The sequence below is a fragment of the Theropithecus gelada genome, chromosome 3 (genome assembly GCF_003255815.1).
Source record: "Theropithecus gelada isolate Dixy chromosome 3, Tgel_1.0, whole genome shotgun sequence".
Taxonomy (NCBI): Eukaryota; Metazoa; Chordata; class Mammalia; order Primates; family Cercopithecidae; genus Theropithecus; species Theropithecus gelada.
In genome coordinates, this window is record NC_037670.1 from 14395217 (window position 1) to 14414922 (window position 19706).

At 48.2% G+C, this 19706-nt stretch overlaps 1 protein-coding gene and 1 non-coding gene across 2 annotated transcripts in view; one reads left to right on the forward strand and one right to left on the reverse strand.

The window, feature by feature from the left end:
- Positions 1–12035, reverse strand: part of TRRAP (transformation/transcription domain associated protein) — a 140703-nt gene extending 128668 nt beyond the window's left edge. Inside the window, exons 1-3 of the mRNA XM_025379374.1 lie at positions 11940–12035; positions 9385–9545; positions 8617–8666 (exon numbers count right to left, since the gene is read on the reverse strand). Coding sequence (XP_025235159.1) covers positions 8617–8666; positions 9385–9484 — 150 coding nt within the window. The 5' untranslated portion in view covers positions 9485–9545; positions 11940–12035. The remainder of the gene's footprint in view (positions 1–8616; positions 8667–9384; positions 9546–11939) is intronic.
- On the forward strand, positions 5578–5681 carry LOC112621962. Its single transcript, XR_003118880.1, has one exon. It is a non-coding gene; the product is annotated as a small nucleolar RNA U13 (small nucleolar RNA).
- Positions 12036–19706: the final 7671 nt, after the last annotated feature.

Consider the following 19706-nt stretch of genomic DNA (forward strand, 5'->3'; position numbering starts at 1 on the left):
ACATAATTTTAAATTAGGATGGTTGTATTTCTGAAACCCAATTCAGGAGAACCAAATGCTAACTTTTACTATTAAAATTAGAAATATCAATGCTTTGGGAAATGCTGAACCTGGAACCCATTCTAGCTTGGCTTTGCCACAATGTAAGTATGAAACCTCTGCGAAGTTATTTAGCTTCTACATCTCAGTTTCTTGATCTGGAAAATGAAGAGACTGAGCAAACTAACATATTAGTTAGATGTATATTCACTATGTACTAATTAGATGTATACTAATTACATTATAATCTAATCTAATCCATTATTGATGCTAGTACTGATTTTAAAAGGAGAATAGGAAGGGCTGGGCACTGTAGCTCATGCTTGTAATCCCACCACTTTGGGAGGCCGAGGCAGGAGGATCGCTTGAGCCCAGAAGTTCAAGACCAGCCTGGCCAACACAGCAAGACTCTATCTCTACAAAAAAAATTTTTTTAAAAGCTGGGCATTGGCCGGGCGCGGTGGCTCAAGCCTGTAATCCCGGCACTTTGGGAGGCCGAGGCGGGTGGATCATGAGGTCAGGAGATCAAGACCATCCTGGCTAACATGATGAAACCCCGTCTCTACTAAAAAATACAAAAAAAAAACTAGCCGGGCGAGGTGGCGGGCGCCTGTAGTCCCAGCTACTCCGGAGGCTGAGGCAGGAGAATGGCGTAAACCCGGGAGACGGAGCTTGCAGTGAGCTGAGATCCGGCCACTGCACTCCAGCCTGGGTGACAGAGCGAGACTCCGTCTCAAAAAAAAAAAAAAAAAAAAAAAAAAGCTGGGCATTGTGGCACGTGCCTGTGCTGTGGTCTTAGCTACTCAGAGGGCTGAAGTAAAAGGATCACCTCAGACTGGGAGTTCAAGGCAGCAGTGAGCTATGATGGTGCCACTGCACTCCAACCTGGGCAACAGTATGAGATCCCATCTCTATTTAAAAAAAAATAAAAAATAAAAAAAGGAGAATAGGAAATAAAACTATAACGTGAAGATACTAGGGCAGTTTCTGGATCTCACTTAGGAAGTAGAAACTTTGGACAGTTACCTAAACTCTCTGAGGATATTATTTCCCGCCTTCCTTACAGGACTATTGTGAAGATTGCATGAGTTAATATATGCAAAGTTTATGAAGTTTCTAACACTGCCTACGGGAAAGTGTTGTGCTGTTATTTACAGAGCACTTATGTGTCAGATACTGTGTTGTGTGCCTTTTAGTCTTTCTCATTTAGTCTGAGATGGGTATTATCTCTAAGATAGGTATTATCTCCATTTCACAGATAAGGAAAGAGAATCTAAGAGGTTAAGTTTTGAAAATAGGCACACTGGCTGGTCTGTAGTCCCAGCTACTCAGGAGGCTGAAGTGGGAGGATCACTGGAGCCCAGGAATTCCAGGCCAGCCTGGGCAATATAGCAAGACCTCATATCAAAAAAAAAAAGGTAAAGTTTTGGAAGTGGATTCAAATCAAGTATATATCTAACACCCAAATTCTTTTTCTTGTTTAATGCTTCACTTATTCATTCAACAAATATTTACTGAACTCTTATCATGTACTCAAAAGGGATAAAATAATGAACAGAACACATAATATTCATGCCATCAGAGACGGGGGAGGCAGCAGCAGAAGTAAGACAGGTATCAAACAAAAAGACTAAGGATACAGAACCATGAGGGGGGTTGTGCCAACAACTAAGGGAACATATAACTGTGAGACATCATTTACTAAATGTAACCAAGGGTGGAGGACACCTTCCTGAAGACGTGACACTTAACACTAAAACTTGAAAGGCAAGTAGGAGTTACCCGTGAAAAGGCAGAAAAGAAGATTCTAAGAAAAGCATATGCAAAGGCACAAAATCAAGAGAAAGCACGAGTGTAAAAGGCATAAATAGAGTTCAGCATCTTGGAGAAGGAAACAGAAAAGAAAGGAGTTCAACTTCTAAGGTTTTTTTGAGACAGTCTCACTCTGTCGCCCAGGCTGGAGTACAGTGGTGTGAGCTTGGCTCGCTGCAATCTCTGACTCCAGGATCCAAGCAATTCTCCTGCCTCAGTCTCTCGAGTAGCTGGGACTATAGGCATGCGCCACCACACCTGGCTAACGGTTTTTTGTTTTTTTTTAAGTGGAGATAGGGTTTTCACCATGTTGGTCAGGCTGGTCTCGAACTCCTGATCTCAGGTGATCCATCTGCCCTGTCCTCCCAAAGTGCTGGAATTACAGGCATGAGCTACCACACCTGGACTGGAGTTCAACTTTATTTATTTATTTATTTTTTTGAGACAGTCTCCCTCTGTTGCCCAGGCTCGAGTGCAGTGGCATGATCTCAGTTCACTGCAAGCTCCGCCTCCCGGGTTCACGCCATTCTCCTGCCTTAGCCTCCCGAGTAGCTGGGACCACAGGCACCTGCCACCACACCCCGCTAATTTTTTGTATTTTTGGTAGAGATGGGGTTTCACCGGGTTAGCCAGGATGGTCTCAATCTCCTGACCTCAGGTGATCTGCCCACCTCGGTCTCCCAAAGTGCTGGGATTACAGGCGTGAGCCACCGCGCCCGGCCTAGAGTTCAACTTTTACTATCAGGAGTCTGACAAGCTGGTGAGAACAGACACCTGGGCGGTTAAATGTGGGGCTAAAGAGAAAGATCTGGAGTTGTCTATCATATTACGCAATTTCAGAAGAGGGGTCTGTAAAGGAAGGACAGTGAAACAGTCAAAAATCAGAAAGCAGTATGGAGCAAGGAAAGAAAACCACTGTGGGTTTTTTTGTTTTGTTTTGTTTTGTTTTGAGACGGAGTTTCACTCTTTTTGCCAGGCTGGAGTACAATGGCACCATCTCGGCTCACTGCAACCTCCGCCTCCCAGGTTCAAGTGATTCTCCTGCCTCAGCCTCCGGAGTAGCTGGGATTACAGAGCCCACCACCACACCCGGCTAACACACCTAAGCACCTGTCTCCTGGGCCAACTTGGTGCAGATTTCTGGGGCCTCCACTCACACAGAACACTGTATGGGAGGTGGCCCCAGGAGCTGTGCAGAAACCAAATAGCTTCTCTCCAAGCAGACAGTGAATGTGTCGGGCAGAAGAACTGTGTTTGGCACCTTTCGTCCCTAAAAGTTAAGACTTTTGATGAAACACCCACAATCAAGTATTCAAGAAAAAGAGGGAGAAGATTCATGCTGGAACACTGAACTAACTGCCAGGTTATCAAGAAGTCAAACATATTTGCATGTAAGTCCATATTAACTAATGATTACACAGCTTTCAAATATCTGCATTTCAAATTTCTCCAATAAGGCTGGGCACAGTGACTCATGCCTGTAATCCTAGCACTTTATTTAGGAGGACAAGGTGGGACTATCGCTTGGGCCCAGGAGTTCAAGACCAGCTGGGGCAATATAGCAAGACCGTGTCTAAAAAAGAAAAGAATTTCTCCAGTTAAAACAATTCATTCAAGCTGGGCATGGTGGTGCCCGCCTGTAGTCCCTGCTACTCGGGAGCTGAAGCAGGAAGATCATCTGAGCCCAGGAGTTCAATGTTGTGGTATGCTAGGATGGCACCTGTGAATAGGTACTATACTCCATAGCAAGACCCTGTCTCTAAAAAACATTTTTATAATTAAAAAAAGATTTATTCAACAAGCTGCCTGGTTATTCTGCAAGTATCTCAACTCAGCCACCAGGTTTTTGATCCAGATAAATTGTTCATGTGATTCCTAACCTGAAGGTTTGTCTTGAAAGATGGCCCATTTAATAATGAAGCTGTAAGACTCCTGAAATCACTGGGAGTTTTTAAAATTTCACTCACCTCATTTAAACATTATTCTGGGGTGGTAGTAATTTAGAGAACTGCTTCTTTTTTTTCTTTTTTTTTGAGACAGAGTCTCACTCTGTCGCCCAAGCCGGAGCGCAGTGGCACCATCTCGGCTCACTGCAAGCTCCGCCTCCTGGGTTCACACCATTCTCCTGTCTCAGCCTCCCGAGAAGCTGGGACTACAGGCGCCTGCCACTGCGCTCGGCTGATTTTTTGTATTTTGAGTAGAGATGGGGTTTCACCATATTAGCCAGGATGGTCTCGATCTCCCAACCTCGTAATCCACCCGACTCGGCCTCCCAAAGTGCTGGGATTACAGCCGTGAGCCACTGTGCCCCGCCAAGAACTGCTTCTTGATGGTCATTCTAGTATTTAATTCTCTGAAGAATTCAGTCATCTGAATTTCATTTAAGGTAAATGTTGATACACAGACTGCAAAAGTCATTACTTGGAAAAGCCCTAACTGTACTGCCTCGCAGATACAGAGAGATATATATATATGTAGATTACATATCTATATATATAATATTATATGTATGTAATATTTTGAAACAGTGTCTCGCTCTGTTGCCCAGGCTGAAGTGCAGTGGCATGATCTCCGCTCACTGCAACCTCTGCCTCCCAGGTTCAAGTGATTCTCTGCCTCAGGCTTCCGAGTAGCTGGGACTACAGGCCAGGCATGTGCCACCATGCTCGGCTAGATTTTTGTATTTGGAGTAGAGACAGGGTTTCATCATGTGGGCCAGGTTGGTCTCGAACTCCTGGCCTCAAGTGATCCACCTGCCTCAGCCTCCCAAAGGGCTGGGATTACAGGCGTCAACCACCACACCCAGACTTGCCCCACTAACTTCTAGTTGTTAATCAATGCATCTGAGACCAAAAGCCAGGAAGGAGGTAACCTGATAACTGCAAATCCTAAAAAGGAGAATAAAGTCTCAGAACCTCAAGAGGGTCAGATATTTACAGATATTTAATTCAGACAGCCCTATGTCTACGCTCGGAGCCCTGACTCAAGGGCTTGTTCCTGCGGGTTCACAGACTGCCCATTTCAGCCTCTCCGACAAACCTGCCAGGACTATGGTTCTCTCAGATCAGTTCTTCCAACAAAATGCGGAATGCAGGCATATCCTCTTCTGCCTCTCACCTTTTTATATATATATATATATATATATATATATATATGTATTTTTTAAACAGCTTGTTTTAGCAGCTTGGGCAGAAGAGAAAGCTCTTTAGCTAGATCTCTAAATATCTCAAGGTTTTTTTCTAGCTCAGCTCAAGGCAACAAGTCCTTGAAAATGTCTATTAAAAAAAAGCTAAGATACTATCCATTAGTACAGATAGTAGGGTATTTGATTCAACCCCACCAGCATATATTTAACGTTTGTTAATACAAAAAACCTTATGGAAGCTAGGGAACATTTTCTCTATTGTTCTTAGATTATTATCCTCACATTTTAAAAAAGAAACGTTGGCTGGGCGCAGTGGGTTACACCTATAATACCAGCACATTGGGAAGCCGAAGCAGGAGGTTCGCTTGAGCCCAGAGTTCGACCAGACTGGGCAACATAGCGAGAAAGAATGAAAAATTAGCCAAGCATAGTGTCTGACACCTGTAGTCCCACCTACTCAGGAGGACCACCTGAGCCCAGGAGTTCAAGGCTGCAGTGAGCTGTGACTGCACCACTGTACGGCAAGACCCTGTCTCTTAAAATTTTTTTTAATCAAATAAACAATAAAAATCGGAAACATGATCCTTTTGTAGTTTGTAAGCATGATGATTGGGGTTTCATGCTTATGTGTGAGACGTGCCTCCCTTAAATCTTGTTATGATGTCAGCACATTACCCATCTGATGTGAAAAAAATAAGTAACAAAAGTGACTTTCTCATCTGTCTATGAGACTAACTGGTACCCAGGTGAACCAAAGAGTTGGGCAAAATACAAGATAACTTTTTTCAGGTGTTGGATTAGGGGCAATACCAGAGTAGACTCCCAGGAGAAGGGAAATTCACATGCTGAGCCCCATGACCACCATGGTTCTCTGCCTAGGTACGATTTTCCAACTGGGGTTCAGCAAGCTGGGTCCAAGCAGGGGTCACGGCCTGCTGAGCTGAGGAGTAAAATCCTTAGTGTTCAGGAGAGCTAAAGTGGCTGGAATCTGGAGGCCATAGCACCAGAGAAAAGCAAACCACAGAGCAGGCCTCCAGTGAAGCCAGCTGAGGGCTGGACTGCACACACATAGGGTGACACTGCCTGAAGCTCACCACAGTGTACTTGCTTCAAGACTGAGAGATGTGGCCGGGCGTGGTGGCTCATGTTTGTAATCTTAGCACTTTGGGAGGCCGAGGTGGGCGGATCGCCTGAGGTCAGGAGTTCGTGACCAGCCTAGGCAACATGGCGAAACCCCATCTCTACTAAAAATACAAAAATTAGTGGGTCGTGGTGGTGCACACCTGTGGTCCCAGCTACTCCAGAGGCTGAGGTGGGCCCAGGTAGTTGAGACTGCAGTGAGCTGTGACCACACCACTCTACTCCAGCCTGGGCGACAGAGGGAGACCCTATCTTAAAAAAAAAAAAAAAATTGCAAGATGAATGAAGATACCATACATCTAGTAATGCTAGAGAATGCTGGATTTCAAGCCTAGCCGGAGTGCAAAGACCTACTTAACATCTTAATAACATCCCAGACCTCACACATCCAGCTAGACCATGTCCTAGAACATGGCCTATTCTAGACCAACCCCAACAAAGCCTAAAATCAGCCTCTGATGAGATCCAAAGGCAGAATTTGAAGGTTGAATCCCACCAAGTTAGAGACCTGGGAAAGACCTTGGGCCATCCACAGATCCTCCCCAAAGCATAAAACCAATCCTATGCAAATTCAGTGGGATCAGCTGGTAACTGAACTGCCTACTACGACAAAACACTGACATTCTTCAGAGGGAGATAACAGGATCTAGACTCCCTACGATGTCTCACATGTAATGTCCACTGTACAGTAAAAAAATTACTAGATGGTTGGGAACAGTGGCTCACATCTGTAATTCCAGCACTTTGGGAGGCTGAGGCAGGAGTTTGAGACCAGACTGGGCAACATGGTGAAACCTCATCTCTACGAAATATACAAAAATTAGCCAGGTATGGTAGTGCATGCCTGTAGTCCCAGCTACTCAAGAGGCTGAGGTGGCAGGCTCACCCAAGCCCAGGAGGTTGAGGTTGCTCTGAGCCGAAATGGTACCACTGCACTCCAGACTGGGTGACGGTAAGACCTTGTCTCAAAATATATAAATATATAAATTACTAGACAAGGAAACAGGATAACGAGGCCCACAGCCAATAGAAATTGACCTTCATATAGCCCAAATGTTGGCTTTAATACATGAAGACTTTAAAACAGCCCTCATACAGTAAGTATGTTCAAAACATAAAAGAAGAGTATGGTCTTAATAAATGAAGATGGGGAATCTGCAGATAAACGAAATCTATAAAGAACCAAATGGAAATTCTAGAACTGAAAGCACAATAGCTAAAATTTTTAAAAATACAAAACATAAACTGAAATTCTAAGAAAAATCCAGCAGGTTGGAGATAACAAAAAAATTCTCAGAAGATCAACAGAAATTATCCAATGTAAAGGACAAAAAGAAAAAAGACTGAAGAAAAATGAAAAGTGTCTGAGGGACACGCAGTACATATAAAATTGTAGGATATGTGGTCCACAAGAGAGAAAGTTCTTTCTTGATCAAGGTCACAGATGTTCTAATTAGCAGAACCAGAAATGACATCCAGATCTCATTGCATAGGAATATACCATCAAATTACCTGAACACAACAAATTTACAACATAAATCTGAGTGCATCTCGGCCACGCACAGTGGCTCATGCCTGTAATCCCAGCACTTTGGGAGGCCAAGGCAGGTGGATCACCTGAGGTCAGGAGCTCAAGGCCAGCCTGGCCGACATGGTGAAACCCCGTCTCTACTAAAAATGCAAAAATCAGCCGGGCATGGTGGTGCACACCTGTAATCCCAACTACTTGGGAGGCTAAGGCAGGAGAATCACTTGAACCCGGGAGGCGGAGGTTGCAGTGAGCCAAGATCACGTCACTGCACTCCAGCCTGGATGACAGAGTCAGACTCCGCCTCAAAGAAGACAATAAACAAGCTAGGTGAGATGGCTGATGCCTGCAATGCCAGCACCTTGAGAGGTTGAGGCAGGTAGATCACCTGTGGTCAGGAGTTCAAGGCCAGCCTGACCAACATGGCGAAACCCCGTCTCTACTAAAAATACAAATATTACCTGGGCGTGGTGGCAGGCACTATAATCTCAGCTACTCTTGAGGCTGAGTCAGGAGAATCGCTTGAACCTGGAAGGCAGAGGTTGCAGGGAGCCAAGATCACGCCACTGCACCCCAGCCTGGGCGACAAGAGCGAAACTCCATCTCAAACAAAAATCAAAAAAGAAAGAAACTAAACACAAGAATAATCTGAGTACATCCCAACAGGCATGGTAGCCTATAAGAGCTATCATATTTTAAAATGAAACAATGTTGTTAAAACAACCAAAACAAAACTGACAACCCTCAACATAGTGTGGGGTTCGCTATCATTAGCGTGCAGATGGAAAACACTGTGTACAAAGTTTCAAATGTCAGTTTTGAAATATAATAAATTACTTGAACAAAGACAATGATCTTTGAGTTGCTAGTAAAAAGACTGACAAAGCAGGAACAGGAAAGTACATGACAGTATTTACCTCAAAATGAAAAATACAAAATATAATGCTCATACCTCAAAATTTTCACTAACTTCTTGCATCATTTTCAACTTCGTTTCATCAGCTGTAAATGGCAATACAAGCATCAGGTAATTGAAATTATGTTAAGGAAATTATGTTAATGCAAAACTTGGATTTAGTAATTTAAGAGAAGCAATCAGATCTTATCAGTTTGACTGTCATGGCCTAATAGAAGGCACATAGCTAGTTCCCTACAACCAGTCGCACACATTTGTACTCTCAGACATACACACGCATGCACTGACAAGCATATACATACACACAAACATACACACATGTGCCTCTTTGGGGCTCCAGCCAGTATTACTCATCACTTTGCTTCTCTACAAGGTAGAGAAAAGGAAAACGAGAATAAAAGTTAATGTTACAATTAATCTTAAAGTGCACAACATTGGAGCTGAGATGGATGTGTCGTATTTATGCATTTCTTTCTTTCTTTTTGAGAGAGAATCTCGCTCTGTCACCCAGGCTGGAGGGCAGTGGCGTGATCTCGGCTCACTGCAACCTCTGCCTCCAGGGTTCAAGTGATTCTCCTGCCTCAGCCTCCCGAGTAGCTGGGACTACAGGCGTGAGCCACCACGCCCGGCTAATTTTTGTACTTTCGTAGAGACAGGTTTTACCACGTTGGCCAGGCTAGTCTCAAACTCCTGACCTCAGGTGATCCACCTGCCTCGGCCTCCCAAAGTGTTGGGATTACAGATGTAAGCCACCATGTCCGGCCTTGTTTATGCATTTCTTAATGACAAAAAGGATCAACTCACGTGTATTCACATCTGTGAGAGCTGCCACGAACTGAAGGTACTTTTTCATCAAAGTGGTCTGGTCAACCACCGTGGCCCCCTGTGTTGCAACAAATGCCATTTTTCTTTTGGGCTGGTTTGATTCTCAAGAGAAAAGTATCAGGTCCATGAGTTTAACCAGCCTATGAAAAGAAGCATAGAGTTAGTCAACTTACCAAGGGCACAGGATCACAATCTCTGTGAAAATCTTACCTAAACGCCTATATAATCGATATGCTTTCATCTTAATCCAGAATCTAACACTATTCCTTCTGGTTTTTTGAATATGAAGTTTACCCATTTTGTCTATTAATTTTGAAATATGATTTTTCTACGCAGATATTTTCTTTCCTATGGTATTTCCTCTTTCCCTGAGTCAGTGGTTGGCAAACGTTTTCTGTAAAGAGCCATATAGTAGATATTTTAATCTTTGTGGCCACACAGTCTGTCACAACTACTCAGCTCTGCTATAACCAGAAAGCAGTCACAGACAGACAACATGTAAACAAATGAGTGAGGCTGTGTTCCAATAAAACTTTATTTATGGATGCTGAAATATGAATTTCATATAACTCTCATTTACCATGAAATATCCTTCCTCTTTTCCCCAGCCATTTAAAAATATAAAACCATTCTTAGTTCATGGGCGGTATAAAACAAGGCAGCAGGCCAGGCGCGGTGGCTCACGCCTAGAATCCCAGCACTTTGGGAGGCCAAGGCAGGGAGATCACGAGATCAGGAGTTCCAGACTAGCCTGGGCAACATGATGAAATCCCATCTCTACTAAAAATACAAAAATTAGCCAGGCATGGTAGCGGGCACCTGTAATCCCAGCTACCCGGGAGGCTTGAGGCAGTAGAATCACTTGAACCCGGGAGGTGGAGATTGCAGTGAGCCAAGATTGTGCCACTGCACTCCAGCCTGGGCAATAGAGCAAGACTCAGTCTCGCGGGGAGGAAAAAAAAAAAAAAAACCAAGCAGCAGGCTGGATCGAGGCAACCTTGGTTGTATGTGTGACTGGTTCCCAAACTTCAGCCGGCATCAAAATCCCCAAGTGCCAAAGGTGGGCTCCCAAGCAGCCCCCCTTCAGACTGTGGTTATGTGAGGGGCACGGGAAACTATGAATTCTGTTTGTAGCTGGCAGACAGTAGGTACTCAACGGCTGCACCCAGCTGACACACAGATGGAGACTTGGTTTCTATTTTAACAGGTGTCACAAAGTACACGGAGAAGCTGGTGAAATAAGTTGCTTTAACCCCTCCTCCCTGCATAATCCTGCTCTGCACTAAGTGGCAGTTTCACGGCTTCGTTTTCTTTCAACAGACACACCAGGACCTCCTCTGCAGGCCTACCGGATACACTGCTTTGCAGCGGACACAGGTGACACTAGAGAGCTCCTTCCGGGCACTCTCTCCTAAACACCAAAAAAGCTTCTTCCATGCACAGAGCATGCCCACAGGTGTCCCACAACACGCCCACCAGAAGCCCCAGCCTTCTGGCTCCAGGTAGGAAAAGCCACGAAGGAAACCAAGGCGGGGGAGTGTGTCATGCACTGCTAAGGCACCCGGCAACTACCTGTTTCAGGTGACACCCCCTTCCCCATCTCCATCGGGCCAAGACATGGGGTTCTCGGGCCTCTCCCTGCCCATCCCCAACGCAGGGTACCCAAGACTCGGGGATCACGGCCTCTCCCTGCCCATCCCCAACCCAGGGTACCCAAGACTCGGGGGTCACGGCCTCTCCCTGCCCATCCCCATCCCAGGGGACCCAAGACTCGGGGTCACGGCCTCTCCCTGCCTAAGAACCTCCCTAGTCCTGTCCAAACTTCCCCCTTCCCACGGAAGTCGACAACTCTTCCATTTCCCGGGGTCCCGCGGAGCCTGGGGGCCTTGGCCGGGGGAAAGCGCCCCCATTCCGCGGTCTGAGGGAAAGCAACTTCACCACCCCGAACGCCGAAAGCCCAGGCCTGGCTGGCGCCGCGCCCGCTCCCACTCCCACTCCCGGGGACAAAACGGCCCTGCAGCCCCCAGACCCCGCCGAGCCCTGCCTGAGGCGGCGCCGCCGGGCCAGAGGGGGCGCTGTGGTCGCAGCTACCTTCTCTCCCCTCGCCGGGCCTAACGAGCCCAGTGCCTGCGTAGAGGCCCGGAGGTGCCAGGTTGGCCGGGGGGCGCCTCCGGAGGGACACGACCACAACGTCCCACCCGATCTCTCAGCTCGCAAACGGCCCTCCGGTTCCCTCCTTTTGTCGCCGTCCCTGGCGCTCTGCGACCGCGTCCCAGGCCGAGCTACGGCGAGCGACGAGCGCCAATTCCCGCGCCCGCGAGCTCTGCGCCTCCCACAGCTTCCTCTCAGCTCGGCCGCAAACGCCGTCGGCCCCGCAGCCCCGGGTGGGCTCTGGCTGGGGCCTAGAGGATCCCGGGGCGCTCGGAGCCCCCAGCTCCATCCCTCCGCGGAGCCGCCGCGCCGCAGAGGCCTCCCCACGCCTGGGGGCCACGCGCACCTCCCGGGGCCGTTCGGACCCCCGCCCGCCAACTTACCCCTGCCTCGGCGGCCGGGCTCCCGCAGGCCCGGCCCGCGACCCCTGCGACCCCCAGCCGAGTCCTCGTCGCAGCCGCTCGGCCGCGCGCAGTCCCGCCCCCGCTTAAAGCGGCCGCGCCCGCCGACCGAGCGCCAGTCCCCGGCGCGCCGCCCCCAAGTGGGTGCGGCCTGGGCGGGCACGGGCACGGGGAGGGGCGTCAGCCGTCCGGGTGGGCCCCAGCCCTTTAAACCCCCGCCAGCCGTGACGGGGCCGGGCCGGCGCCCGGGTTCTAGGGGCTCCTTTTTCCCTAAGTCTCCTCCCAAGAGCCAGGCCGCGGGGAATGCTCGGGGATCCTGGGGGTGGGGGGCTTCCCCAGTTGGCAGCGATGGGGCCCAGGTATTGTCCACCACTGGACTGAAGGTGGCAGGCAGGGTAGGATTTGCCACCTCCACTCCTCGCTCCCGGCCCCCCGCTGCCCTCCTGGGGTTCTTCTCGGCCCGCAGAAGGGAGAGGAAGCCAAGAGGGTCTTTGGGAAAGTGAAGGCTGGAGATGGACCGAGACCCTGTTAGTGAAAGAAAGTCCAGGTGGGCTTCCTGGAAGTGGCCGCCCAGGTGCAGAAAGGCCCCATTGGTTCTGCAGCTGCTTTACCTCCGAGGCTGGATCCACCTGGCAGGCAGATCTACCTCCATCAAAACTGGATGGAGAGAGGCCTAAGCCAGGCCAGAGCAATGAAAGGATAGAGTGGGGATGGAGCCAGGGGAGGTGGCATGGGCCAGACCAAAAGGTGTCTCGAAGGTTAAGGTACGGTCAGGCACCATGGTTACCATGTTACAGGGACAGAGTGTGGAAGCATGACGTGAACTTGGCCACCTCCAGGCCCTGGTTCCACCTCCTACACCTTCCTTCACCTACCCCCCACCCTCACCCCATTTACCACTAACCCACCAAGATCATTATGTTCCCTTCCCAGACAGATACATTGCACACCCTACAATAAATAAATGCCGCGATGCCCGTGGGTACCCTGGAGGGGAGGTGCTCTTTTCTGAAATAAGCTCCTTACTTGTTTAATGTTGCCACGCGAGGACAAGGCCACAGCTGAAATGTTGGGATTGTGAATGGATGTTTTTAGCACCAGTTAATTCTGCCCCAGGAGAAACAAAATGGCTCAGAATAGCCCTTCCATCACGGAAGAAGTTGCCTGTTTGCAAGCAAAATCTGCTATTGTCTTACCTCCACTGCCCCCCAAAAAGTGGGAGGTCCAGGCCGGCTGTGGTGGCTCATGCCTGTAATCCCAGCATTTCAGAAGGCCAACGTGGGAGGACTTTGAGTTCAGAAGTTCATGACCAGCCTGGCCAACAGCCAGACCTTGTCTTTGCAAAAAAATACAAAAATTAGTCGGGCTTAGTGGCAGGCACTTGTGGTCCCAGCTACTGGGGAGGCTGAGGTGGGAGCGAGACTTTGTCTCAGAAAATAAAAATAAAAAAATAATAAGTAGGAGGTCCGAAGTTGAAGACTGAAATATTTGAGGGCTGAAATTAGTGTGCTAAACAATTGTTTAATATTGTTTTTTGAGGAGAGTTAGGAAAACAGCTGTAGACACTTTTTAAAAATAAGTTTTGGCTCAATTGCATATAATAAAGACCTACAGTTAAGCCTGGCCCTAACATTGGCAAAATCCTTGCGCTTTCAGGTGGCCTAAGCTTCTATCAAAGTAGTCATCACACTTTCATGATTTTTGCCTGTTTTCTCATCTGTCTCCTGAATTAGAGGTGAGGGACGGTGTCAACTTCCTCCCAATCAGGTAAATTAGATCACATTCACTCCTCTGCTTAAAATCCTTCAGGATTTTTGGAGATTTTTTTGGAATCCCAGCTATTCAGGAGGCTGAGGTGGGAGGATTGCTTCAGGCCAGGAATTCGAGACCCACTTGGGCAACATAGCGAGACCCCATCTCTAAAAAATATTTTAAAAATTAGCAGGGCATAGTGGTATGCACCCAAAGTCCCAGCTACTCGGGAAGCTAAGGCAGGAGGATGGCTTAAGCCCAGGAGTTGAAGTCTGCAGTGAGCTATGATCACGCCACTGCACTCCAAATTAGGCGACAGAGAGAGGCCCTGTCTCTAGAAAACGAAGGAATAGGCTGGGCGTGGTGGCTCACACCTGTAATTCCAGCACTTTGGGAGGCTGAGGCGGGTGGATCACTTGAGGCCAGGAGTTTGAGACCAGCCTGGCCAACAAGGTGAAACGCCATCTATCCTAAAAATACAAAAATTAGCCAGGCGTGGTGGTGAGTGCCTGTAATCCCAGCCATTTGGTAGGCTGAGGCAGGAGAATGCTTGAACCCAGGAGACAGAGGTTGCAGTGAGCCAAGATGGCACCACTGCACTCCAGCCTCAGTGACGGAGCAAGACTCCTTCTCAAAAAAAAAAAAAAAAAAAGGATATCCCTGAACTCATTTTGACCCCTCCAAGCTACTCCAGGATTTAGCCCCAAATGCATCTCCCAGGAGCTGATTCCAAGTCATCGTTACCTGCCCGGCACCCCCTGACCTCCCATAGTTAATTTCCAATGCAGGACAATGAGGATGTGTGGTAGGGATATGGACCCCAGGGCTACTGCCCTCGAATGACCAAAGAAGATTCGATTATACCACCTTGCTAGGGCCAACAGACCAACTAACACTAACTTTCATCAACAAGAATTGACATCAAAGAAGTGTAAACTTTCCATTACCCAGAAAAATTCAATGAACCAAAACAGGCCACCATCCCTCCCCCACCACCTCCTCCCAGAGCCAGATGAATGAGGTCTGACTGTTCACAACATCTGATCTGTCCCCAGGTCCCAGACCCTTACCCGTGGCTGCCGTTCTAGATGTTTGGCTCCAGGCATCCCCTGTTAAGGCTGCCCTCAGTGTCTGTTCTGAGCAGTGCTTACCTCGCCAGGGGAGAGAATGTCCCCTCTGTGCTGCTGTGACCATATGAGATGGTGTCTGCAAAAGCAGTCCAAGGTCAGTACGGAGGAGGCACGGAGAAACGGCTTCCAACACTGAGTCATGTTCGAGGCTTTGGGGGAGTTATCAAAGGGAGGCCTCATCTTATTCTTTCAGCCAATCCACAAGCATCTACTTTGCACCCAACTACATGCTAAGTAGCAGGGATGAAGACATATGGCATAGGCGAGGATGCTTGGAGGAGGGTCAAAGTCACCCTGGTAAGAGGTACTTGTGGCCCCAATAGGCTAGGCTGGGAGAATTTGTGGGGGGGAAAAATGACTCTTGAGGCCGGGCACAGTGGCTCATGCCTGTAATCCCAGTACTTTGGGAGGCTGAGGCAGGAGGATCACTTGAGACTAGGAGCTCAAGACTGGCCTGGGCAACATAGTGAGATCCCATCTCTACCAAAAATCTAAAGAATTAGCTGGGCATGGTGGTGCATGCCTGTAATCCCAGCTACTTGGGAGGCTGAGGTGGGAGGATCACTTGATCCCAAGAGTTAGAGGGTGCAGTGACCTACAAGTCACAATTGTGCCACTGCACTCCAGACTGCGCAATAGGGAGAGAACCTGTCTCAAAAAAAAAAAAAAAAAAGGAGGATGACCAAGAAGACTCTTGGGATGATCAGACTTATTTGTACCATTTATACCCAGACAACTGAGTGCTGTGCTTTCCCACTTCAGTAACCGCTAGCCCCATGTGCAGTGTGGCCCATCTGAATGGAGATGAAATCGCAGTGTAAAATGCACATGAGATGGTGAACCCTTACAAAAAAAAAAAAAAAGGCTAGAGTGCAGGGGCACGATCTTGGCTCACTGCAACCTCTGCCCCTCAGTTGAAGAGATTCCCGTGCCTCAGCCTCCAGAGTAGCTGGGATTACAGCACCTGCCACCACGCCTGGCTAGGTTTTATATTTTCAGTAGAGATGGGGTTTCGCCATGTTGGCCAGGCTGGTCTCGAACTCCTGGCCTCAAGAGATCCCCCCCTCGGCCTCCCACAGTGTTGAGATTATTGATGTGAGCCACTGCTCCCAGTTTATTGATCATTTTTACATTGATTATACGTTGAAATGATATTTTGAATATGTGGAGTTTTATAACAGCAGTAAAATTGATTTCACTTATTTCTTTTTTGAACTGTGACTACTCGAAAATTTAAAATTACATACATGGCTCCAATTTTGTTTCTAGCCAACAACACTAATTTTGGAAAGCCAAGTTGCACTCAGTGGTGTACACCTGTAATCCTTGCTACTCTGGAGGCCAAAGTGGGAGGATCACTTGTGGTCAGGAGTCTGAGACTAACCTGGGCAACGTAAAGAGACCCCTCTCTGAAAGAAAATGAAAGAAAAAAGAAAAGAAAAGCTAGCTTTCTGGACTGGGCACGGTGGCTCGCACCTGTAATCCCAGCACTTTGGGAGGCAGAGGCGGGTGGATCACTTGAGGCCAGGAGTTTGAGACCAGCCTGGCCAACATGGTGAAACCCCATCTCTACTAAGAAATACAAAAATTAGCTGGGCATGGTGGTGTGCGCCTGTAATCCCAGCTACTCAGGAGGCTGAGGCAGGAGCATCGCTTGAATTCAGGAGGTGGAGGTTGCAGTGAGCCAAGATCATGCCACTGCACTCCAGCCTGGGCAACAGAGCTAGACTCCATCTCAAAAAATAAAAGAAAAAGAAAAAAATCAAAAGGAAACCTAGCCTTCTGAGAGGATTTTCTGCCCCTCCCTTATCGGATACTCCCTGGAAGAGTGAAGCTTCCCAGCTTGTTATGGGATGGAGCAGAGATGGGTACTGTGAGGGTGGTGGTGGTGATGGGGTAAGGGTAATGCCTATGGAAAATCCTGGCTGGGCGTGGTGGCTCGTGCCTGCAATCCCAGCACTTTGAGAGGCAGCAGTGGGTGGATCACCTGAGGTCTGGAGTTCGAGACCAGCTTGGCCAACATGGCAAAACCCTATCTCTACTAACAAAAAAAAAAAAAAAAAAAAAAAAAAAAAAATTAGGCGTGATGGCGGGCGTGTGTAATCCCGGCTACTTGGGAGTCTGAGGCAGAAGAATTGCTTGAACCTAGGAGCCAGGGGTTGCAGAGAGCCAAGATCGCACCACTGCGCTCTAGCCTGGGTGACAGAGCAAGACTCCGTCTAAAAAAAAAAAAAAGAAAAAGAAAAAAAGAAAAGAAAATCCTGAGTGAAAAACAGGAAGTAGCCAAAGGGTGGCATCAGCATCAATTTCAGGGTGGCCTTGAAGGTGGCTTCCATAACACAGATAACACTGTGGCTGCTGTAAAATTCTTACTCAGTGAAATAAAGTTACACATTTTAGAAACAATACATCTTACTCTATTTGGTACATTTTAAAACGCAGGAGCAACCTGACCTTCCAATTATGTTAAACAGTCTTAAAGATTTGCAACTTTGCAACCCTGACTATTTTCTTCTCAAGCGCTTCAAACTCCTGCTGAACAAGCCAATGTCTCCGAAGTCCTTCAGCAATTGCTATTTGACACCTAACACTGATTGAACCCTTTACTATGTCCTAAGTTCTGTTCTACATGTTAATTCCTTTTATCTTTACAATAGTCTCATTGTGTTGGGACTATGATGATGCCCATTTTAAAGAAAAAGGGGGCCTGACATGGTGGCTCATGCCTGTTGTCCCAGCTACTCCAGAGGCTGAAGCAGGAGGATCGCTTGAGCTCACGAGTTTGAGACCAGTCTGAGCAACCTAGCAAGATCCCATCTCTGTAAAAAATAATTTTTAAAAAATTAGCAGAGAGGAAAGTGACTTCTCCAGGGTCCTGTAACTCTCAGGGAGAACCCAAATTCTCCTTGTTCCTAGGTCTGGTATTTATCACCACCGTGGCAGTTGATGCCACTAGGGGGTGACATCTGTCTAGCACTTTTTTTTTTTTTTTTTTTTGAGAAGGAGTCTCGTTCTGTCACCCAGGCTGGAGTGCAGTGGTGCAATCTCGGCTCACTGCAAGCTCCACCTCCCGTGTTCACGCCATTCTCCTGCCTCAGCCTCCCGAGTAGCTGGGACTACAGGCGCCCGCCACCACACCCGGCTAATTTTTTGTTTTTTTGTTTTTTAGTAGAGACGGGGTTTCACCGTGTTAGCCAGGATGGTCTCGATCTCCTGACCTCGTGATCTGCCCACCTTGGCCTCCCAAAGTGCTGGGATTACAGGCATGGGCCACCACACCCAACCCTCCCCCCTGCCTTTTTTTTTTTTTTTTTTTTTTGAGATGGAGTCTTGCTCTGTCATCCAGGCTGGAGTGCAGTGGCACAATCTTGGCTCACTGCAAACTCCACCTCCCAGGTTCAAGCGATTCTCCTTCCTCAGCCTTCCAAGTAGCTGGGATTACAGGTGCCTGCCACCGTGTCTGGCTAATTTTTGTATTTTTAGTAGAGATGGGGTTTCACCATCTTGGTCAGGCTGGTCTCAACTCCTGACCTCATGATCCACCCGCCTCGGCCTCCCAAAGTGCTGGGATTATAGGTGTGAGTCACCGTGCCCGGCCCTGTCTAGCCCTTTTAACTTTTCACTCAAATCTATTCTCCCTCCATTCCCTGAACATGGCAGTGGGGCTGGTGGGGCCCATTCTTAGGGAAACTCACAGCTATCCCAGAGCCAGGGGCCCTTTAGACAAGTAGTCCCCAACCTTTTTGGCACCAAAGACAATGTTTCCATGAATGAGGGGTTGGAGGGATGATTTCGGGGCGATTCAAGTGCATTACTTTTATTGTATACTTTATTTCTATTATGATTACATACTCACCGTCATGTAAAATCAGTGGGAGCCTGAGCTTGTTTTCCTGCAACTAGACGGTCCCGTCTGGGGATGATGGGAGACAGTGACAGATCATCAGGTATTAGATTATCATAAGGAGCACACAACCTTGATCCCTCACTTGAGCATTTCACAGTAGGGTTTGCACTCCTTTGAGAATCTAATGCCCTGCTGATCTGCCAGGAGGTAGAGCTCAGTGTGGCTCACAGGCCCTGCTCACCTCCTGCTGTGCAGCCAGTTCCTAACAGGCCATGGACTGGTATTGGCGACCAGGGGCTTGGAGACCCCTGCTTTAGATGCCTTGATGTCAGTGCACCGGGTGGTGCAGTGATGGTCCATCAGTGCCCCACAAGCCAGAGAGGAGGTCAAAGGCCCTCACTGTGTGGGAGGATCCCTCACCCAGGTTTGTAGCAAAGCAGAAGCATAGCTGGAACCAGAACCCACCGGGCTTCCAGCCTTTAAGGCCAGCCAGGCCCCTTCAGCTTCTAGCAGAGCCCAGCCCTGCTTCTCTAAGGCAAATGGCAGTAACCGTGTAGGCCGGTCACCCCTCACCACAGTTGCCTGACTCCCACAAGGCCCTCAGTGACAAAGAAGTGGCCCTGGGCCCAGATATGAGCAGGAGCCCCATCTCACAGCAGCTGTGAGAGGGTAAACAGGGGATGACATCAAGCCCAGCGCAGGGGCCAGGCGCTCAGGCCCCTCTTTCAAGAAGGAGCAAGAGACTGGGCACAGTGGCTTACACCTGTAATTCCAGCATTTTGGGAGGCTGAGGCGAGACGATCGCTTGAGGCCAGGAGTTGGAGACCAACCTGGCCAACATGGTGAAACCCCGTCTCTACTAAAAACACAAAAATTAGCCAGGCCTGGTGGCGGGCACCTGTAATCCCAGCTTACTCAGGAGGCTGAGTCGTGAAAATCGCTTGAACCCGGGAGGCGGAAGTTACAGTGAGCCGAGATAGCGCCACCCTGGGACAGAGCAAGACTGTCTCAAGATTAAAA